Raw genomic sequence first — 24552 nt, 5'->3', positions numbered from 1 at the left:
TTTTTATTTTTAATGCAATTTTTTGTCTTGCTGTTTTCGGGTGGATGACTCTGCAATTTTAATAGTGGTAAAAAATCTTCAATAAAAATTGCACGGTATCCATCTGTAATCCGCTAGATTCCATTACCTGCGTTTGTTCCTTTTGTATACGTATCTGTGCCTCAGACTGTTTAATAAAATTACAAAGTTATTTTATTCTCCCTTGCATCTCCCTGAATGAAATTGATTTCAGATATATTTAACGAGTGTACCTAGCAATGACATTTACCAACACCAGATGGCAGCATATCACAAAAAAAGACAAATGTTGGTTTGCACTGCATATTCAAATTAATTGTCAAATATAAATTTGTTAGCCACCTGTAATGCAGACATAATCAGAATATTCAATCACCAGCCGGTAAAATTATCAAATGTAACTTTTTAGACAATTAAATTAGCTCGACACCTGATTTAAGTCTAGGTCGGGGCGGAAAAGTCTGTATAAATGGTGTGGAGTATTTTAGACTTGGTCGTGTCTCCGGTGTGCGCATGACCGCGGCAGGGCACGGGCTTCATAACGCGCCTCCTGTCGTCATAATCATAACTTTACCATCAGCAAAAGAGTTCAATACTAACCCGGACCACTACTGTAATCGGTTACATCTGAATGATGCTGAACTCGTGTAAATCTCGCAGTCACTCATTCCACGGGGAAGTGTGACCTTGATTTGTGAGCATGAAGTTTGTGTTTGTTAATGAGGTGGAGATGAAGAGCTCCACAGGACCCTCCTCACCCTCACTCCAGTGATGCCGCCGCTCAGTCCAGCACATCGCTCTCTGCTCACTTCAAGCAACGTACACCGAGCCCGCTTTCTTCCTTTGCGCGTGTAAACAAACCTGCCATCTGGAAGCCTTGTTTTGCGCCATATGTCTCTGGTTTTCTGCACATTTGGATTCATGATGCCTGGACTGAAGTTGGACGGTGCGCTGATTTTGTGCGCCCTGGTGCTGCCGTTCTCCCGGCCGAGCAGTCAGGTGCTGGACTGTCGCGAAGTGCGCTCGTCTTTTCAGTTTTTATACCCGGGGATGAAATGGACCCCAGAAACGCCAGTCTCAGGTAAAACAACATATTCAGATCCTGAAGTAATGTTTTTGTTTTGTGTGGTTTGTTAAGCTTTCTAAAACATCACGTCTAAAAGTTTTACCTGTTATTCAGTAAGACTTGGGACTGTTGTCATAAATGTTGTCACGTTGTATGTTTCATATTTGTAATAGTTCATGAATACTGAGTGAAAACATAGTTTTGATTAAATTTGACACCTTTCTAGGGCTAAAATTCTGACTCTTACTGAAATTTGTGTAGTTGTCCAACCTCATAGTTTTTGAGAATAGTTTGAAGTATTTAGATCTGACTTTAAAACATAAAACAGACACGAATAAAGGAATTCAGCTAATATTAAACTACAAATGATGTCACCATTATCAGATGAAATACTTATGGCAGGCCATTTTAGCATTTAGTTTTAATTTGTAGTAAATAATCCTTATATCCTGCTACTTGAGTGTATAGAATTTTGTACACTAAAATCAACAGTGTACTATTCCTACTGTATTCATTGCAACAGCATATTTCAGCTTCACTAGTACTTGGACACTAAATACAGTTGAAGTCAGAATTATTATTAGCCCCCTGTTTATTATTAGCCCCCCCCCCCCCCCCCCCCAATAACTGATTCATTTTATCTTTGCCATGATGACTGTAAATAATATTTGACTATATATTTTTCAAAACGCTTCTATACAGCTTAAAGTGATATTTAAAGGCTTAACTAGGTTAATTAGGTTAACTAGGCTGGTTAGGGTAATTAGGCAAGTCATTGTATAATGATGGTTTATTCTGTAGACTATCGAAAAAAATGCTTAAAGGGGCTAATAATTTTGACGTTAAAATTATTTTAAAACAATTTTTTAAAATTAAAAACTGCTTTTATTCTAGCCAAAATAAAACAAATAAGACTTTCTCCAGAAGAAAAAATATTATCAGACATACTGTGAAAATTTCCTTGCTCAGTTAAACATCATTTGGGAAATATTTAAAAAAAGAAAGAAAAATTATAATTTTTCTAATAATTCTGACTTCAACTGTATATGAGATTCAATTAAAAATTGAACAATGCAACTTTGTAAAGTTATACTATAAACTGCTAAACTGTCAACACAACTGACTGCTCAGTCTCTGCATCCTACTTCACCTAGAGACAGCTCAAAGAAAGCAATACAGCAAAGTCAGATACAATGGAATTTCAATGTCTGTCAAGGCACCAGTGTTTTGCATCACTGTCTTTGTGTCAGTACCTTAAAGAATGCACTGTATTCTGTTGAGTGTAAAGCTTTTAGATGTCAGGTATTGAACAGAGCTATGTTTCATCCACTGTGCATTACAATGTATTTGCAAACAGATCATTTAGTTGTGTCACAAATTGCACTCTTTGCTTATGACACCTGTGTGATCACAACTGACATAAAATTAAGGATCAGGCTTCATACAACAAAGACTGATCAATTAAAAATACCACAGTTGGTTAAGGAGATCCCTAACATTACAGGCTAAATGTTAAAATGACTTGCCATATAGAGTTCTATTTATAACAATTGCTGCATCTGTACACATTTCATGTGGTATTATTTTCACACTCCCTGTGATGTGCGGATCTATCAGTAGGTATGAAGATAAAATAAGTGTCTTGACCGGATTGTCATCTTCAGTTCTGAGCTGTGGCTGCAGAAAGAGCCAGAGGAGAGCTGTAAATGTATTTCTCTTACCCATAACTAGTGTGAATTACCTGTCATACTGGAGAAGGCGAATTGTGTTAGTGTGTTTATTGAGGTTGCTACATTTCCCAGCGGAGAGCTGAGGAGATAGATGAGTTGAGATGAATGACAGGATGGATGGCTGACTCTCTTCTTGACATCTTCCCTTAACTGCTTGAAGCTTTAATTCTGTCTCAACTGGAGTCTGGAGGGAAGGGGGGTGAAAACATGGAGTTTGTTTGGCCCTCACAACAAAAATTCTGCTGAAAAGGAGCTTGCTTTTCCCCAGTGACTGCATTTTGTTGTTTGGCTGCTTTATGTGCAAGTATCTTCATTTTTCCCTTAGTGGTAGCAATTTCCTCAAAAAGAGATAGACTATAGAATAAATCTTATATCACTATGCTAATTGTTCCCTTAAGTTAATTGACATTCAAAATTAGACATTTTTAATTAAAATTGTTTTCGAGACTCTGAACGTGTATTCTATTTAAAAATCATTTACTTTTATTACTTCATCAAAATATTTTCAACCATGATAAATGAATGCTGGGGTCTTTCTAACTCCTTGTGATTCAAATAGCAGGTAAATGAATGTTAAACCCTGAGTGATCCCTGCTTCCAGGAGATATAAAGTGACCTTCCCAGAGTTCCATTTAATCAGAGGTTCTGTTCCTTTTTGCAGACTTCCTATTTGCAATTTAAATGGATTGCAATTGGGTTAAGGACAAGGAACAGAGTGATATTCTCTGTCATTTGCCTTCTCAGAGGAATTTTTATACGTTTTAACCTTTATCAGAGTTTAAGAAAACGTCCTATTGGACTGCCAGAATGTGTATCCAGTATCTGGTCTATTTTAAATTAAATATTATGAGAATTGCGTGCATAAGATATATCATTCATGAATGTTGTGCATCTTTTTGCAGTGCTATGCAGTTTTCAGAATTTCTTCAAAAGCGTTTTGGGTTGCTTGTGCTTTTTATCTGTAGCTGGTAGGGGACTTCATTTCCTGATGGGTACAATCCTGCAATAAAAGGCTTTTTGAAGCCCTAGTTTTTTGAAACCTAAACATTGTTCTTCAGAGAAAGGACTAACTGAGTTTTTTTTCTTTCAGAAGTGTGCCGCAGGCAGTGTAGAGTCCTGATAATCCCAGCGGCACTAGGCTCTGGACTTTATGCCTGGTGCAGTAATTAGTGGTGCGGCAAAGCCTTTGGCTTTATTCATTTTGATTCATTATATGAACCGATACCACATGGGTCCAGCATATGTAGCTAGAAACCTTAATTGGCTGTCCTTGTATTATGTCAGACTATGAAAGTATGTGAGGTTAATTGTTTGCCTCCCTTATTTGGTATTGATTTATGTGTTGGCCAGAAGCACCGTAAAAGGCACACTTGCTGAGAAAAATGCCATAACAGTTGTGTGAACGGCACATAATAACTTTCTCCTATAAAGACCGAATGTCTTCAATAGAGATATCAGTCCAAACATATATATTTTTTAAATCTGATGAGAGTTTGAGGTGATTGTATTAAGCCTTATACGATTAAAAAGAGCATTGCCTAAAGAGAGCTCTCCAATTTCCTTCAATCGGACCACATATAGTGCATGAAACTGGCTTTGAAGTGGACAAATGAATGTAGATGTCCTAATTGTTAATTGGAAATGGGAAGGACTGTGGCCCATAGAGTTTAGCTGTCACCTTCTAGTTCAAATCAAGCATCAGAAAATTGATTTTAATGTGGCATGTTTGATGGTGCCAGACGGGCTGGTTTGAGTATTTTAGAAACTGCTGATCTGCTGGGATTTTCACATGCAACCATCTCTAGGGTTTTCAGAAAATGGCATTAAACAGACAAAATGTCCAGTGAGTGGCAGTTCTGTTGGTAAAATGCCTTGTTGATGCTATTCCTTTAAGGAGAATTGGCAGACTAGTTCAAGCTTATAGAAATGCTTATATAATAACTGAAATAACTTTTGTTTTCCTCCTATGATTACTTAGCAAAATGACATAAGAGCTGTGTGAACTAATGCCTTCAGTAGAGATCGAGTCCATTCATCACCTGTAACAGTGGTGTAATTTAAAAAATGTGATGGCAGTGTGAGCTGATTTTATAAAATCTCATTCGTATACATAGTGTATTGTGCAAAGAGCACTGTCTAATATTTCTCCATTGGAGCACCTATTTGGAATCTAGTTTCTGGCCTTGAAGTGGCAAATGAATGTAGACAACCTTAATGTTAATTGGAAATGGGAGCGACTGCAGGCTGTATAGTGCAGCTGTCACCTTCAAGTGATTTTGTTTATTCCACTGAGAGTTTCCTTCACTCTCACAGCTTGCTTGCAGATTTAGTGCTTGCTTGATTCGTATCACATCTTTTGTCTCAAAAGTTTGCAGAATATCTTCGCTTACTTCTTTGCAGAAACATGGATTTCTTTTGGCTTGCTTCTTTTTATACTGTAGATGTGTTGTTCACCTTCTGAGACCCCTTTTTCGGCAACAGGCATCCGCATTCATAGCCCTGTGACCCAGTAAACCCGACGGTGGGCTTTAAACTCATAGTGATATTTGGGTTGAGTTGTGATAGATGCAAACGCTGCGTGTCTGTTCAGATGCCAAATGTGATCTCTGCTGGTATGAGTGAGTGGGATGAAGAGAGAGAGAGACTGATGGACTAACATTAGAGGGAAGAGAGGATGCGATGACTGATGTATCTACAGTGGAATACAAGGAGGCCAAGTCGAGACACAGCCCGCAGGAAGATTGAACTGAATTCTAATCATGCTGCATGTAATGCCAGGGGGCCACAAGACCAAAAAAAGCCAATGGGAGGTTCTCCCACCCTCGTCTCCATTGGCATGTCTTAACCATTTCTCTCTTTTTTTGTAGATATCTTTCTCCCTCGTCCCAGCCCAAGAGGAAAAGCTGAATGTCATAGACAGCCGACTCTCTTTGTAGTATCAAAGGCACCTTTACACTGTGAAAAATAACCATCTAAATAAGAGAAATGAATTAGAGATTTGAGAAGATGCAGACCAGAAACAAGACAATTTATCTGCCAGTGCAGTAAGATAATTACACTTTTTATTTTATTGACTTGAAAACTTACCTAGGCTCTAGTAAACACTTATTTCAAGCAGTGCATTTAGTCCAATAATGCTAAAACTAGCATGTTGATTGCTTTTTAAATGGTTTGCTTTTCTGATTTTGTGTGAAAAGGTCTTAAACTAGAACAGGAGAATTTCTCTTAATTTAAGAATTGTCATTATATATTCTGTCTTAAAATGAGCCAAAGCATTTAAAATGTAAACAAGATTATAGTGTGAATTAAATCAGGATCACATCACACAATTGGTAAAATGTCACAATTAAGACTCAATGCCAAATTTGTTGCTTCTATAGACTGTAAAAGATGTATCTGTGATGTCACCCACAGGTTTCTTAAGAGACCAAATGAAGCTACAAGTGGGAGTGGCACTTGTAGTTGTCATGAAGTGTAATATTAGCCATATACACCAGGCTGTAAACACCTTTTTTTCTGCTGTTAAGTTGGCCATTTTAACATTCTGGTCAATAGAAATGTGCAACTGCAGTTTTAATTGACCCCAATTGCAATCTGAAAATTGCAGTTTCAGCTACTTGGCCATAAGGTCGGGGCGGCAATCCACGAACCTGGTGGTGGACACCGGAAGTAAGGGATGCCCTTAAGCTGAAGAAGGAGTCCTACAGGGTTGGTTGGCTTGTAGGACTCCCGAGGCAGCTGATGGGTATCGACAGGCCAAGCGTGCTGCAGCCCTGGCGGTTGAGGAAGCAAAAACTCGGGCCTCGGAAGAGTTCAAGTATCTTGGGGTTTTGTTCACGAGTGAGGGAAGGATGGAACGTGAGATTGACAGGCGGATTGGTGCAGTGGCAGCAGTAATGCGGTTGATGTACTGGTCCGTTGTGGTAAAGAAGGAGCTGAGCCGAAAGGCAAAGCTCTCGATTTACTGGTCAATCTACTTCCTGCTCTTACCTATGGTCATGAGCTTTGGGTCATGACTGAAAGGACAAGATCTTGGAGACAAGCGGCCGAAATCAGTTTCCGTGGCAGGGTGCACCCTTATGGATGGGGTGAGGAGCTCTGACACCTGAGAGGAGCTCGGAGTAGAGCCGCTGCTCCTCCACATTGAGAGAAGACAGCTGAGGTGGCTCAGGCATCTGTTTCGGATGCCTCCTAGACTCCTACCTAGGGAAGTGTTCCAGGCATGTCCCACCAAGAGGAGGCCTCGGTGAAGACTCAGGACACACTGGAGGGACTATGTCTCTCGGGTGGCCTTGGAACGCCTAGGATACCAACGGAGGAGCTGAGGGAAGTGTCTGGGGAGAGGAAAGTCTGGGGTTCTCTCCTAAGACTGCTGCCCCCGCGACCCAGCCCCGGAAAAGCGGTAGAAAATGAATGAATGAATGAATGAATAAATGAGTTACTTCCGTATTAATTTCACGAGGGAGAGTGGGATGTTGCTGCTTGGTTGCTTCTCAAAATACTGAAGTTCACTCCAACAAAACATAACGTGTATATACGTATGTATACAAATGTATTACAGTAAACTTAAAGTCTTAAAAATACAAGGCTGGTGTTAAATTATGTCTCTGATTGTAATTAAGCTAAATTTGCAGGGTAAAATACTTCACTTTTAAGCTTTACTAATTAAATAAGAAAAAAAATCATAATAATTTTACACAATTTGATTTTGCATAGCGTTGTATTCTTAAGAAAAAATCTTAAGAGTGTTTTTTGGCTAGAAATAAGATTGTAACTCTTGACTAGATAAGGAGTTTTTGCAGTGTACAGTTCTCACTCGCACACATCAGTCTGACATTTTGATGTTGCTTCCCCCGCAAATATTTTATTAGATATAAAGCGTTCAAATAAGCATGACCATTGAATTGACTGGTTTGATATCGTCGCTTTGGTTTTGTCTGAGTAATGAGGAGTTTAGTGGGTTGAATCCAAAGTGAAGACAGGGTCCGTCTCTCAGATCAAAATGAGATGAGAGGGATCTGTATTGCTGTCCATCGGCGCTCACAGATGATATCCAGCTAATGAAGTGCCACTGACCTCCCTTTAGAGCTCATGTTATAGGCTGTTAAGGGGCTTCTGTGCCGCTTGTTTTAATGTCAGTAATGGCAGAATGCATTACAGAGATACTTGTTCACCTCATCAAAGGCTAGATCCTCTCAGTGAAGTCAGTATTGTTATTCCAGTTATCAGTAGCAAGTCCTCATAGAAATTATAAACTACCCTGCTGAGCATGCCGGCTTATTTCAGTTTGATGTTTAGTTATTTCTGTGGGATTCGTGTGAGCAAACGGAATTTAAAAACAGAGAAACTACATCTGCTGTTGGTTGGTTAAACAGATAATCCTGCCTTAAGCTGAAGTCCTAATTTGAGCTTCTCTTAGCTTGCTAAATGTTTTGCTTGCTAAAGTTTGCTGTTTTGCTGCAAACTAACCTACAAATGCATTACATTCAGTCGTCTTTAGTATATAAGGGAGTATTTTGACATATAGGGTATTTTTATTTTATACGTATATTTATGTAGGTACGGTGGTTCACAGCAAGAAGGTCACTGGTTCGAGTCCTGGCTGGGTCAGTTGGCATTTCTGTGTGGAGTTTGCATGTTCTCCCCGTGTTTGCGTGAGTTTCTTCCGGGTGCTCCGGTTTCCCCCTCAGTCCAAAGACATTCGCTATAGGTAAATTAAATAAATTAAATTCCGCTTTCCGCTTTCCGCTGTGGTTACCCCTGATTAATAAAGGGACTAAGCCGAGGGAAAATAAATAAATGAATGAATATGTTTACCACTTTATTAGGTGCACCTATTTAATTGCCTTTCATTGCAAATATCTAATCAGCCAATCACGTGACAGCAATTTAATACATTTAGGCATATAGACGTAGTCCAGAAGATTAGTGTCATGTTTGTTGGTTCCAGAAAGGCCAGACTGAATATTTCAGAAACCACTGATCTACTGAGATTTTCACACACAACCCAGGATTTACAAAGAATGACGTAAAGAAGAAAAATATCCAATGATTGGCACTTTTAAGGGCAAAACAAAACCTTTTTGGTGGTGGAGGTCAAGAGAGGAATGTACAGATTTGTTCAAGCTGATAGAAAGGCAACATTAACACATACACACACACACACACACTAAACACTAAACATTTGTTGTAGCTGAGGTCTACAAAAGAGCACGTCTGAAAACATTAAACTTAAAGCAGGTAAGCTACAACAGCAGAAAAGCCCATCCATGTCAGTACTGTCAGTTTAGAACAGTAAAACTGAAGTACATTGCAAATAGGGTTACAAATTTTTAATAATAGAAGGTTGGCTGGTCTGTTGAGGCTTGATTTCTGTTGTTATATTTGGGTGATAGAGTCAGAATTTGGCAAAGATTAATGATGCTGTATGTAGGATTGAGTTCCAAGTGGTTGAACAAGGTATTGCAGTCCAAATTGAAAATATTGAAGAGGGTTTTTTTGATCCAGCCCCTTCTCTGGCCACTCATAGCACACTTCCAGCACACACAAGTTAATGGTTAATGGTTACATTTGTAAATTTGTATAAAAAAATCTCTAAATCTGCATTTCATTTGGCTGCTTTTCGGAGTACAAACAAGTTTGTTCACTTCGCACGTTTCTTAAATATTTGCAAACATAACAGGCAATTTTTAAAAACATCCATTAAGAAATCATGGCTCTATCCTGCCTTGTTTCAATGGCTACTGGTAGTGTAATGATGTGGGAGTGATTTTGTTTGGCTTATTTCATGTCCTTCAGCTTAGTCCCTTTATTAATCAGGGGTCATCACAGCAAATGAACAGCTAACTTATCCAGCACATATTTTACACAGCAAATGCTCTTCCACCTGCAACCTATCACTGGGAAACTCCCATACACTCTCACGTTCTCACACATACACTACGGCCAAAGCTTATTCTATTCATCTAGTGAACTGTGGGGGAAACCGGAGCACCCAGAGGAATCCCAAGCGAACACTGAGAGAGCATGCAAACTCCACACAGAAATGCCAGCTGGTCCAGTCGGGACTCGAACCAGCGACCATCTTGCTGTTAGGTGACAGTGCTAACCACTGAGCCACCATGCAAGTTTTTTTTAATTAATTTTTTTATAATTTAATAATTAAATGAATTAGCTATTATCGATGAACATTTGTTTTAAGATTAGCGATGGCTTAATATAGAATTCGAATTCCTTAAATAGATCTAACATTTTTCATTGTAGTACACAAAAGCCTTAACAGACCTTAGAATAGTGTCAGGGGGCAGTAGACAGTGCTTGGGGCAGTGAAGTACCTTCATATTTTGATAAATGCCCACACAGTTTCTGTAATTATGAGATAATGGTTTAGGTCAATGTCTCTGGCAGTCCATTTAAAGTTGAAGGTGAGGGATCACATGCCCACAAGCCATGAAAGTTTCTACTAATGACTCTGGTCAGACTTTCCATTAAACTGCATCTCTTGTATTTTTTTCAGAGTCGATTGTAACGTGGAAAGAGTGTTTGTGCGAACCTAAGGCTTTTTTTTTGTACTGTTATTTACTTTCTTTTTCCTCAAACTGATTCTTACCCTTGTGTGCTCCTTGCTGTGGAAGTCTGTGGTACTTTCTTTCATTAAATACTCCGAATGGCACTGTAAGGCGACAGACGGCTTTGCTTTAGTCCATTAACTCTCTTGCCTCCCTGGCAGAGGAGCCCAATTCATAATCATATACTTCATATACTTTCATTAGCCGTTGACTTTCCACTTCTTTTAATTGTGCACACATATTGATGGCTTTGAAGCGAGTCTAGAAAGAAACGTCATAATTCCTGTGTCGTTGCTCTATAATTCATGCTTCTAATAACATCCTTTTAACATTTTCTGTTTTTTAACACAGCATGTTTTCCCCACAGCCCCCATTAAACTTGCATGCTGATAGCTTTATAAATGGTTCTTAAGATCGCGCTTATGCATGCATCTGGCTGCGCTCTGTGTCTTCAGGCTTGTTAAGGAGGAGCGTGAGGCTGAAATATGTACACAGCTCTCACCGAGACGCCGTCAGACCCGTCTTTTTCATCCGAGCTCCGACAAGGATACTCGTACGCCTGAGGCCTTTGAGGAAGGATGCAGAGGGAATGTGGATTCGAGAATTTCTAGCAATTTTAGTTTGGAAGGAATGAGTGTTTCATGACTCAGTGGACAATGAATATGTAAGATGCCATATAATGGCTGAAGAGCCTTTAAGGGTTTGTTATTTTCGTCTGAGTTCATTTAAAGACAATTTTCTACCCACATTGGGATAGTCAATTAAGCTTTTTGAATTACATTGAAGGCACATTCATAAAAACATTCATAAAAGGTCTTCATCTAAATGCACCAAAGATTTTTGTTAATTTTCCTCTCAATAGCACACAATACATTTCAAATTACAGTGAGAAACAGCAGTTAAGAAGTCATCACATAATGTAGATGTTTGCATTTGAGCTGTGCAATTCACCACTCCAGTCAAGTAAATGAATTCATATCACTATATTTATAAAATATAGTGGTTTAAAGCAAACAGATACATACATATACAGGCCCATTGCCAGGGAGGGTTTAGGTGGTTCAAAAGACCCACCCCAAACTGACAAAGTCCAGAATTTGACCCCTATATGAGCTCATTTGTCCCAGTTTTGACTGCTATGCTATCATAAATTGTAAATTGTGAAAACTACCGATAGAAGAAGGCTTTAATATTTTACATTTTTATTGTTTAAGAGGACAAATACTTACTGAGGAAAATTGAATGAGCTGGCCAGTGTGATATTTGCCTATAGGCTACAGTTTTTAATTTAAAACAAGTTTTACCAGATTCTTGTTGTTTTTTTTTTATGGTGGATGAGAAATTTATTTTATTTTTTTTCACATTTCTTTATTCAGTTTTTTTAATGAATGCTAATCACATAACAATATTTATAAAAATGGAATAACTTACATTTTAAATGCAAATTTGCTCCTAAATAGCTGATAGTATGTTAAAGCACTTTGACAAAATTATAAGAAATTGTAGGTAAAAGATTAGTGCTTAAAATGTCACTAAAATGCATAACAGAATAGAAAATTTGTCAAACAACGCTGCACAAAAGGTCTTAAAAAGAAACTATATATATATATATATATATATATATATATATATATATATATTACACACACACACACACACACACCACACACACACATTATCTGTTTTAAATTGTGTTGTAAATAAATATTTGTAAGTATATTTTCTAAGAACATTTGGCTTATGCTGATACACGATAATCAATGATGCTTTATAATTGAAAATTGGTAAATAGGATAAACGGATATAAATATATCTACTTATCTTTTCTCTCAAACCTTAAAAACCCCAAGAAATCAAAACTAAGATTTTGTTAGCTGACATTGCTAGTTTTGTGGTGAACAATTAATCTGTGCATGTCATTAAGAATTTTTTTCAGCCCTTCTAATCTTTAATTGAGATCTGAAAATGCACTTCCTGGTTTTTATCAGTTCAATTGTCAGATTATGTATATCTTAGGAATTGGGCATGGCTAACATATTTAACCATGCTGCTGCACCTGTCAGTTTAGACAACAAACAGAAATGATGAGCAGGAGGAGTCTTTTAGGTTGTAATAACTCTCCCCAAACACTTTTCCCGATCCTTCTGAATGAAATGTCTACCTTACTACATCCATTTAGCTTGCCAAAGAAAAAACAAGCCACGCCCACTGTTTTCTAATTTAATATTTCATTTCTCTAGGAACTGCATCACAATATGAAAACTAATAACTGTTGTAGCTTCAGGTTCATGGGGAGTTGTACATACATTTCCAAGTGCATATAGATTTTATAAAGTTGCAAAGGGAATTTTTGATAGAGAGTTGGATAGATACATGTGTTTATGGATATTTTGTTATAAGACATAAAACATTTACAGTGCTGATTTTTATTTGGCCACATTGAGGAAAGTTATAAAGTATTCCGTAGTAAATTGATTTGCTTTATACCAGGGGTCCGTGAGTTGAATTATGAAAACTGCTCCTGTTGATTAAATATAAGAAAGACATAAAAGAAAACTGCCCTGACTATTAATACACAGTCTTTCTACAGAGGCATCAAGATTTCTCCTTTTCAAGCAAATGTTTTCTGTCCCATTTTCAGCAGACAAACAATCTAATCAGCCGTATTTATTAGTAGTCTTTAGTTAGATACGGTGATGTAATCTTTGTTTATGCTTCACTGTTGGGAGCAATCTCCCTCCTGTAAAGTCTTTCACTTTTTCCTGACAGCTCGCAACTTCTCTAAAGTACATTTATCATCAGCAAATAGCAGACGTGCCGATGAAATTGTCTGTTTTGCTGAAGATAATTACTAAATCTGTCTGAGTTCTCTCTTCTTTCATACCTGCTCACCCCTCCGCCCCTCTGCTCGCGAGGCTATTGACAGCTTAATAAATTTGCCTTGGAATCCGAAATTAGCTCGATCGTATCTGTCGCCGGTCCTTTGCAAGTATTGATTTTGGATATTAAGCCTGTCGGTGTGCATATGAAAGGTGCTGTCTGCGCAATATGGCAGGTTTGCCTGTAATTTCTTCTTTCATATCCGTATTAGAGCACTGCGGATGTTTGATCTGAAAGTGTGGCCTTTTTCTTGCTGTTGTTGGTTTTTTGATGGCAAGTGATGTTTAATAGGTTTATTTACCCATTCCTAACAGACGCTGTGGGTTTAGTAGATCAGCATTTTTTTTGCTTTTCCCCTTAAGGCCATTTATTTGACATTTTGTCTTCACATTTTCATGTGGGATTTAAAATTTGGCAGCACTTAAATCTCCTGCATTTTAATCTCTTCTATGGTTTATTAAGTAATTTAAATCAACAAACTTGTAGGGTACGTTCTGAAGAGTTCTTTCAGGATTTGTAATCTCATCATTAATGATGAAGAGACAACGAGTGGCAGTTTAATGCATCATAGTTCATTCAGCAGCCTTTTAATAATACCGACTAGAGATGGGAATCACTAGGAGTTTAATGATTCTGGTTCTCATTTCACTTAATTGTTCCCTGAAGGATTCTTTTACTTTTTGAATATTTATTAAGCAGAAAATCTGTTGTCTTACCATATGCTCAAGAAAGAAACAAACAAAAGAGCAAATTTGATTAAATTCAGTCTTTTTATATAAATCCATTGCTTTAATGCAGTGTTTCTCAACCACGTTCCTGGAGGACTACCAACACTGCATGTTTTGGATGTCTTCTTCATCTGTCACACCTATTACTGGTCTTTTAGTCTGTACTAATGAGCTGATGATCTGAATCAGGTGTGTTTGGTTAAGGAGACATTGAAAATGTGTGATGAGGTGCGATGTCCCTTTTTAGTTTCACTATCCACTCAGAACAGATCTTCGAGTCACTCTGAAGGCGGTGAAATGCACTGTAAAATGTAATTAGTTGACCTTACTTAAAAAAAGTATGCAAACTCGTTGCCTCAAAAAAATTAAGCAAAGTAAACTTAAGATTAGTGAGTTAGAAAAGCTTGTTTTTTTTAAGTGTGCAGTACTAAATCAAGTAGTACCACTAACACAGTTTTTTTATGTTCATGTAACTTAATAGCCATGCTTAGTGTTAACTTAATTTTTTCATTTTGTGTGGGTTGCTTGATATAAATTTAACCCCACTTAGAATTACTAAATACCTACAACTTAACACTTTCAGTTCTGCTCACTCATTTTTCAAGTTCACTTAAATTAAAGAAACCAATTTCCTTTAATGGGTCCTTGTTGCAGCTGCCCAGGTTTGGGTCCAACATGTGGCCTTTTCTCTTCCCCATTTATCTATTTTTGCTGTTACTATGTGATAAAGGCAAACACAACACAAACATATAATTTAAAAGAACACTCACTGGTTTGATTCAGCTCCATTACAAAATTTATTCAATGCACATTCAAGTACAAAACAGCAGCTAAACAACAAAGTTGTGGTTTGATTTAACTGTAAAAAATGACAAGGAAAAATATTTAAAAAAAATAAATAAAAACATTTCTGTGAGCTAATTGTATGCATGTCTCCCAATATTAAACAGCTAACTACAGGACGACTTCAGTGCATGCAAAATCAGTGCATTTCTGATCAAAACCGAAAGTCAACAAATACTTTTGTGTCCCAAAGTGAGCAGTCCAAGGATTAAACCAACACAAATAAAAACATCATTAAAAGTTTTCCCAAAACACAAATGTAAACAGGATAACCTTGCTAGGTTATTTTCTGACATTATCATCTAATAACAACTAACAACTCATTGCAACACAACGTGGCACTTTTCCACCATTAGCATACCTGCATAACATGGTAGACTTTAATGGAATATTCTTTTTTTTCCATTGAGAACGTAAATAAGCGAGAACAGTTCCATGAAAGCATCAAATTTCTCTGATAATTTCTCTGATTCTCTGACAGCCGACGGCTCTTTACTGTTCTAACCCAGAAGACTGTTCTTCAGAGTTAACAGTTTTGGTGGGAGGTTTTTCTTTCCCAGTCCAAGCATCACAGTCTGAATGAAGTTGAGTGTATTTGCCATGCATTTTTGGGTAATCCAAATGCAATGCATATGTAAGACCAAACAAAAGACAAACTGCCTGAGGCAAGTTTTTAATATGATCCATGACAATACCTCCCTTCAGAATGATGGCAGTGGAGATGGACTGGAGGTCCACTGAGCTTGGACCCTCGTGAGGACCATCTTCACTGACAACTGTCAGCACACCAACAGTGATGCATTCTAGGGCCTCGTCTCTCTCTGCATCCTAAAAGACACACATTCTTCAGCATTGCAATTTATGCTATTCTAAAACATTCTTTTTTTAGTGTTGTAATGTTATCAGAGAATATGGTTTTAAATATGTTTTCACACTGGATCGTTACAATAAAGCAAACAAAATATATTTGTTATGGTTAAACTAAAGCTATGGAGATACAAAAAGGTCTATACATTCTCAAAGAGTGACACTGACTTTAACCTACAAAATACATCAATCACTGTACAAAATGTATATTGTATATTGAATTACATCTATGTCAACGCAGGTATAGTTTTATGTTCATGCAGACTGTAGGATTACAAATTTAAGAATATGTTTAAGAATCTATGGAAGACATTTTCTGCCAAATTTAAATAAATTAAATGACTAAAATGAAAATTAAAACCAGATTAACGATTTCATTACAGAAAACTGTATGCAAAATGTGTGACAAAATTGAGAATGAAATGAAATGATTTCATTCTCATGGTGAGTGCATCATCCCTGTCAAATTGAAAAATAAAATGCAATTGGTGATTTCACATTTCATTTTCACTACAGTCTCGAGGCAAGACAGCCAATATTAAAATGAAAAGCCAAACGTGAAAAAGAAACTACAAATAGTTTTACAAAAGCTCTTTATTAACGCTCACGCAATAATAGTGACAACTCAAATTAAAATTGTAAATTTTAGTTTTCATTTTAATTCCTCTTATTTTGGTAAAGTGTGTGTGTGTGTGTGTGTGTGTTTGTGTCTGTGTTTGAATCTGTGTGTGAGTCTTTCTGAATGTGTGAGTGTGTGTGAGCCTGTGTTTGAGTGTGTGTGAGTGTGTGTCTGTGTTTGAATCTGTGTGTGTGAGTCTTTTTGAATGTGTGAGTGTGTGTAAGCGTGTCAGTAAGTTTGTGTGTGTGTGTGTGTGCGTGTGTGTGTGTCCACCTCTAGGTTGGTGGGTGTGTGTGTGTGTAAAATTTGCAACAAGAAATCAGTGGAGCAGTCATAGAAACTGTGGCAATAGCAATGTCTTCAAGTTATCTGACACTAAGTGTTGGTAATGGAAATGTATTCTTGTCAATAATATTATATGATATATTTAACCCTTTTGTTGTGCCTTGATAAGGCTTAACTGCAGCAGCTCGTGTTCTCAATAAAGAAAGAACCAAGTCTCCTGGTCTTCAATTCTAAGTGTTCTACAAGACCAAACTTTTTCTTATGTACAAGTACTTACAGAGCAGGTCTTGTAGAATTCACTGGAGTCATCACCGAGTAAAATGGGAATGCCTTTGAGGACAACAGAGCGAAGTACTGTGACGTCTGGTGTCTAATGATACACAGAGAGAGAAAAGACCAGTTAACGGAGTAATTTGCAAGGCACAAGCAGATAGGAAATAAAATAGGTTGGTCTGGATGGTCTTATTTAGAACTTGATTGATGAACTATCACACAGATCAAAAGCAAAATAAACCTACTTACCATCCAGCTCATGTGCTGCATCAGCTCCCTGAGTTTCTGGCCAATAGTTCCCTTTTTTGTTTTGAAAAGTTCAATGTAACGTGGGGCATACTGGTCCAGAGCCTCAAAGAAGTCTCCCTCAAGATTCTTACTGGCAATTCTATTAAACTCAGCAAACACCTGAAAAAGTAGAGAGGAGTGGGTAGGGATGGAAAGGTGGCAGAGGGATTAACATTCCAACAAGTGTTTGGATTTCTAGTCACACACCTTGAATTTATTTTTAATTTGCATTATTTTATTGGTTGAGAACAAAAATTGCTTACCTGTCTCTCTATGAAGAGTTCTGGCCATCGTTCTGAAAATCTGAAAAGAAAGAAAAGATAATTTTAGGATCAAGCCTAGCAACATAAAAAGACAAAAACACTAAAATGCAGTATCAGATTTGAAATACCAGAGCTATAGGAAAAACTAAATACTTGCAAAAATCTAATTATCAAGCTTTTAATCAATGAACTTCTTTAAGACAAGTGAACACAGCAGTACAAAAAGTAAATGGTAAATGACTCACTTATGTGGTTAGACATCAAGGGAACTGTAGTCCTGGGTATGATGGACTATAAATCGAACCCACAGTATCTATAGAGACCGTCCAGAAATACTAATTACATCAAATATTTGAAATTCAAAATATGCACAAAATATTCTGTATGATGAAATATACTATAATGAAATAATTCCAACACAAGATTTTCTTAGCTTTTGTTGTAATCCAATTGCTCTGATGTAAGCATAACTTTTACTTTAGCATGCAATAATAATAATAATACAATTAGTTGAAAATACCTTTTATTGCTGGGATTATGGAATGTGTGGATTGATCACTATCTGCTTGTGCCTGGAAGGGAACAGTTAAATAAAAATACAATAATTTAGCACAACCAAGTACATGTGAAAACTGTAACATAGGCCTATAACCCACAATGACAGCTCCCAGTATTAAAATGAACATATTATGTACAAGATGACTTTAAAGAATAATGTAAGCCACTGAGTATGCCAGCAAATATGTTCCCTATCATAGCAGACTATGATAAACTGAGTGAAAAGATCTTTTCAGACAGGTAAACACTCTTGTCTGTAACGTACCAAGACTGATCTGGGTAGTGGGTACTATGGTAAACATGGAAACAGCACAGCTATGAATATTGACTATAAAGTGCGAAGTGTTAAATAAAATAACATTAAGTTAGTTGACTGTGGTGATATCCCCAATCATATGTCGACACACAGTGGTAATCCTGTTTTTGATAAGCACAGACTGTTATTGTTGGTAGCTTAAATTAGCATAGTCTTTACAGACTATCTTAAAATAAAATGATACATCCAGACTTGATCTGATGTTCTGCCTGAGCTTACAAACAACAGTTATAAAACTCAGGAAACTCCCAAACCGCCGGGATCAGTCTGTCATCATCATGCTAGCTGCTAGTCAGTACTCGATGATAAATGTTACTGGCATGGCAGGTGGGCGCGAGCGACCGTTAACGTTACTGCTAACGTTACACTAAAGTTTTTCCTCAATTTTAACGTGACAAAAGTATTGAAAGTTACCTATTTTCAATACCGAGGAAGTTATGGATTGAAAAAATAAAGTATTGACCAAGTTTCATCAAAATATAGCCACGTTATGTCGATAATATAGTTAGCTAGCGTTAGCCGACATTACTACACACATCATTACTAGCAGGCACAAAACACTGGCGCTGACTTACAGAAACAAAACGATCTGCGCAAGGGTAAATTAAAATATTTACTCACCAAATGAGTGTGCCAAGCACAAGAATCGCTGTTATGCTGACGATAAATCACAAGTGCCGTTGAAGCGATGTTTAGGTCCAGCTCAATGATATCCAGCTTCATCTGGTCGGTCAGTTGCGGGCAAGATGTGACATATCGTTTGCAAAATTTCGAATCCCGCCACGCCAAGACCCGCCTTAAGAAGCAGCTTGATTGGTTGGGGATGATTGATTGATCTGCGCATGCCCACAGTGTCATAAACTTACTTTTTCTAAATTAATCCAGCTCAAGTAGACTGAGCTGGTAAGATTTTTTAACCTCAAAGTACTAGTAACTTACTAAAAGTGAGTGTTAATAGCAGGTTGATAAAAACTGATTAAGGTCAATTTACTATTTTTAATTAAATACCATGTTTGCTTTTACAGTGTGATAAATTTGTGTCACTTTCTCATCGCAGACTCTGTTCCTGTGTGACTCCAGGCAATACTTCCATGTCTCTTCTCACCGCAGCCTTGCCTTCACTTTTTAAATGGCGACCACATGCAATCAGTCTACAGACGAAATCATGCACCCTAGAATTTTTTTTCTTATTTCAGGATTGTTTCAGTTGCATGTATGTCATGCGATGCGAAAAATAGGATTCAATTCAATTCAAATATATGTTTATTTTAATGGCGTAGATTGTGTCAAAGCAGCTTAACATAGAAGTTCTAGTAATTTGAAACTGTGTCTGTCCAGTTTTTAGAGTTGAAGTTCAGTTTAGTTCAATTCAGTGTGGTTTAATTTTCCTAGAGAGAAACCAGGCTCAGTTTCTTAGGATCTTACCTCCCATTTTATGGCAACTTTCACGTCTTGTCTAAAACAAGGTTAAATTTTGTCAGTAAAAATTTGTTAGACGTCTATCATTATCAACAGTATATTTTTGGATTATTGTTTGACGTCTATTAGATTTTCACTCTCAGATAAAATGCTAGATGGGACAGTTTTTTATTTCATGCAAACAATACTGTTTTCCCCCTCAAAAAGTATTTGTAAATACTAAAAAGTTTGAACTGTGAGAGAAACTCACAATTGACCCTTAACATTAAGTTTGACTGACCATTCACTGCACTGATATTATGCTCTCTGCCATTTTGTCCAACAAACAAGCCTTGACAAAAGCTTTTCAGTTTTGATCTGAACCCCAATAATGACTGAACGCAGTGCAGGTACATTAAGTCGTTCCTTTCTGCCTTTTTCATCCCTACCACTTGTTCTCTTGGGAATATGTCTCCTCCATGAGGATGTCTGCTATCTGAGAGCATCAGACTGTGAATGTTTATCCTGTTTTATTTTTACCCCGTCCCTTTTAGTCTGACGCTCCACAATAGTTATGACAGTATTCCAAAGTGCTGCAAAAAGCTTCTTTTAAACAGAGCAGTGACACTTTCGTCTCTGCCCAGATTGTGTTATGCCCTCCTTTTCTCCTACCCCATCATCATCATCATCTTCTCTGTCTGTGTGAACTGGAGCATTGGGACTCCTCTGAAGTTTGTTTACAGCACTATCAATCAACCTAGTGCCACCTCCACCCCCTCAGGTAGCTGACACACACACACACACACACACGCTCACAAACACACTTCATTTGGCTCTGCTTTAACAGCGGTGCTCTAAGATGCATGAGATGACAGAGAGGCAAAGTGACTGAGAACAAAGTTGCATGTGGGATGCTCTTTCAAAATAATAATGGAAATGAAAATTTGAAAGGGCTGAAGCCCTGTGGAGCGTAAGTTCTCTCCTTGCATGTGTAATCACAAGATAATTGGCCACATTTCCAAATGTGGATCCACGGCCCCAGGGAAAACATTTGCAATAATCCCACTGATTTTCACAGCAGCTGTTTCCTAGTCCCCATTCAGATTCGTTCACATGCAAAGAGGTCTGTTTGACCTGAATGCATCAGAATCCCACAGTGCCCAAACAGCCCTCTGACGCTGTGTAATAAGATTTCAGAGACAAGAAATTTGACACCGCCATGAGACACTACAAAATCAGTCAGAAATTCACAGCCAATCGGAAGAACATGTGGGTGGAGCATTAGGAATTTAATGATTCTGGTTCTGATTCTGCTAAATGGTTCCCTTGATGATTACTTTACATTTAAATATTTGTAAGATTTCAGAGACAAGAAATTTGGCTGCGACAGAGCTCAGCTAGGAAACACTAAAAACGGTTAAGAAATTCCCAGCCAATCAGAAGAAGATGTGGGTGGAGCCCTATCAGCAAGTGTCTGCTTTTTATTTCTTTTTAAGGTTTGAGGTATATGAATCATTAATAGGTCTGTCTGAGGTATTGGGTGGGGCTAACATACTTACCCACGCCCCTCCAGCTGTCAGTTTTGACAACAAACAGAAATGGTCAGGAGGAGGAGTCTGTTAGGTTGTAATGACTCTCCCCAAACCCCTTTCCCGCTCTTTCTGAATGAAACGTCTTTCTCTCAGTATGGCTATACTGATCAGACAAAATTGTATTTGAACCGTTGATAGATACAGTATTTAGTTTTTTTGTGAGAAAGAATACGTCTAGCATGTTTAAAATAAGAAAGAAGAAACACATCAGTGTGGGCACATCTAGGAAATTGTTCAGGACAGGTGCTTGATCAAGGCAAACACTAGAAAAAGCCAAAAAAATCGGCACACTTTACAAATCGCCACTTTAGCTCTCAAAAGACAAATTCAATAGAATAACGTTTCAACCCACATGGCCTTCATCAGGTCACACAGGAAATAGAAGAGAACTCAAGATATAGTCGAACTCTACACATCACACTTGCAAACAATGATCAACCCAATTAAACAATGAGTTAGTAAATTACAAGTCGAAAAGAACAGAAAAAAGAACAGACTGCAAAAAAAAATTAAAATCTTAATGACTACTGTAAACTTAATCCATTTGAGTAAATTAAGCAATTTGAGCACAGTAAAACCCGATAAATTAAGAGAACTCAAACCAATTGAGTACTGTAAAACCCATTAAGTTAAGACAACTCAAACCAGTTAAGGCAACCGATTGCAACAAACCATTTGAGTTAAACTAATCCACAGTTGAAGTCAGAATTATTAGCCCCCCTTTGATTTTTCTTTTCTTTTTTAATAATTCTGACTTCAACTGTATATGAGTACTGTGAACTTACTCCTTTTAAGTTGAAGTAATGAGGTATTAAATTAACTCATCACCTTCAACACTGAGTTCAAAACTCTTTTCAAATGAGTAGAATTAACTTTCAGTAAATTGAGTTAACTACACTCATTTCATTTGATAAAGTTGAGTGTTGGGTTTTACAGTGCATACACATATAATTTAAAAAAAAGATTTAAAGTCGAAATCCAAATTCAAACCTGGAGATAAAGTATTTAATGTGTGAATATAAGAAGCTTCCATCTGCAGTAAAATTGTATCTAAATCACTGCCCCTTCTAGGTATTCAACTTAACTTGTTCAATGCCTAAATAGTGTAGTGTCAACAGGTTATGTTTAAATTCATTAAAATGAACAGCAATAGGATTTCGTTGGTCATTTCAAGAGTTCACACTTAGATATTGTTTGACAACTGTTAACAGGTTTGGCAAGCTGTCCCGTGAGAGAACCCTGAGCTCGGAGATAGTTGAGCCCAGGGCTCCCACCGGGTGCATAGAGCATGTGAGGGGAGTACGAGATCAGGTGGTTCTCGAAAGCTCCCCGTGGTAAAGGAGGAGAAGGGGTTGATGTTTTTTTTTTTCGGTAAACAAAGATAAGAGAGTAGTTCTAGCTAGGCTACTTATAGTGAGTTTGGATTAATCTGATTGGCTAACTAATGAATGTAGATGGGTGGCCAGCTGCAGTCAATCATATCACGTGCTTCTCTCAAAATTAGTTTGTGAAACTTCACTTAATAGTATGTTATTTCTATGTTCAGCATTACACATTTTAAAGCACTGCTTTTCATACCAATGTATGCTAAACTAAACCACAAGGACATTTAATCATATAAATTATTTTTTTTGTATTGCAAGAAATAATACCTTTGATCTTCATCTGTTTACCTGAATGAGGATGACTACTGACATTTAGTTGTAAAATTGGACTGCACACATTGTCCACATCTATACTTTTCTTTCAGGAACTGAAAAAGGATTGTCAGAACGTTCTGAACCTTGCTCCGCTTTCACTAACATTTGTCACAGGCTATATAAAATAAGAAAGAAGTCATAGAATCTTGATGGATGCAATTGTGCACTTCTGTTGTATACGTCTAACATTAACATTTGAAATGCTTGAATGACTCACTTATCATTGTTACATATTTAGGTCTTTAGTAACCCAGACCTACATATCTAATACACTCCTAATACACATATCTAAAACACTCCTGATACTCTAATAACAAGCACAACTGAACAAATAACAGTACATTTCACTATGCTTTGAAACTTGGAAGAGTTCTTTTTAAGAAGATTTTACCATCACTGTCATCGTCAGATCTCTCTTCCTCAGTACATTCAGGATTTAGCTCGTATTTACGGTCCCCATAATTTTCTTGAAACTGTCATTTCCACAGACTTCAAAATCAATAGTTCGATCGCTGACAGCTTATTCACCAGATCCACCATCTAGTGACAGTGGCACTTATATTTGATTGGTTACACTAAATTCTCTGCAGTAAAGAGATTTGAGCTATTTCAGGTTTTACTGCTTCTAATCTTTTGATTTATGCTTGTGATAATTATGACTGAAACATCACGCCATTATTGTGTATTTCCTTGAGCCATAAAGGTGAATTGCACTTATTGAGTCATATTAAACACATTAAATTAATGTTCTGCAAGAGAAACCTTCATAGATTTTTCCTCCCAAAAGTTTATATTTATTTATTTTTACAGTTTTGTTGCACTACCTGACAAAAGTCTTGTTGCCTATCCAAGTTTTAGGAACAACAAATAATAACTTGGCTTCTAGTTGATCATTTGGTGTCAGAGGTGGCTTATATAAAAGGCAAAGGCCTCTAGATTACGCTTATTTTACCAAAATAAAATATGATCATCCCTTGATTTTTAATTATATAATTAGGACAGTAAGGTCTTACTTTGCTTAGACAAAAGTCGTGTCACTTAACAGAAAAAATGTACAGTATAGAATATAAAGTCATGGTGCAGTGGAAAAATTATTAATATTGTGTATGACTCCCATGAGCTTGGACGACTGCATCCATACATCTCTGCAATGACTCAAATAACTTATTAATAAAGTCATCTGGAACGGCAAAGAAAGCATTCTTGCAGGACTCCCAGAGTTCATCAAGATTCTTTGGATTCATCTTCAATGCCTCCTTCATCTTACCCCAGACATGCTTAATAATGTTCATGTCTGGTGACTGGGCTGGCCAATCCTGGAGCACCTTGACCTTTTTGCTTTCAGGAACATTGTTGTGAAGGCTAATGTATGAGAAGGAGCGCTGTCCTGCTAAAGACTTTGCCCTATCCAGTGGTTTGTAATGAAATGGGCAGCACAAATGTCTTGATTGCTCAGGCTGTTGATGTTGTCATCTACTCTGTAGATCTCTCGCACGCCCCCATACTGAATGTAGCCCCAAACCATAATTTTTCCTTCAAGAAACTTGACTGATCTTGGGT

At 37.4% G+C, this 24552-nt stretch overlaps 1 protein-coding gene across 1 annotated transcript in view; it reads left to right on the top strand.

Annotated features, from left to right (window-relative positions):
* The first annotated feature begins 605 nt into the window (after nt 1–605).
* The window catches only part of gpc3 (glypican 3), a 301002-nt gene continuing 277055 nt past the window's right edge, over nt 606–24552 (top strand). Inside the window, exon 1 of the mRNA XM_056471966.1 lies at nt 606–1099. Coding sequence (XP_056327941.1) covers nt 910–1099 — 190 coding nt within the window. The 5' untranslated portion in view covers nt 606–909. The remainder of the gene's footprint in view (nt 1100–24552) is intronic.

The sequence above is a fragment of the Danio aesculapii genome, chromosome 14, assembly GCF_903798145.1.
Source record: "Danio aesculapii chromosome 14, fDanAes4.1, whole genome shotgun sequence".
NCBI classification, from domain to species: domain Eukaryota; kingdom Metazoa; phylum Chordata; class Actinopteri; order Cypriniformes; family Danionidae; genus Danio; species Danio aesculapii.
Note: the sequence above shows the minus strand (reverse complement) of the source record. Positions and strands in the feature narration are given on the sequence as shown.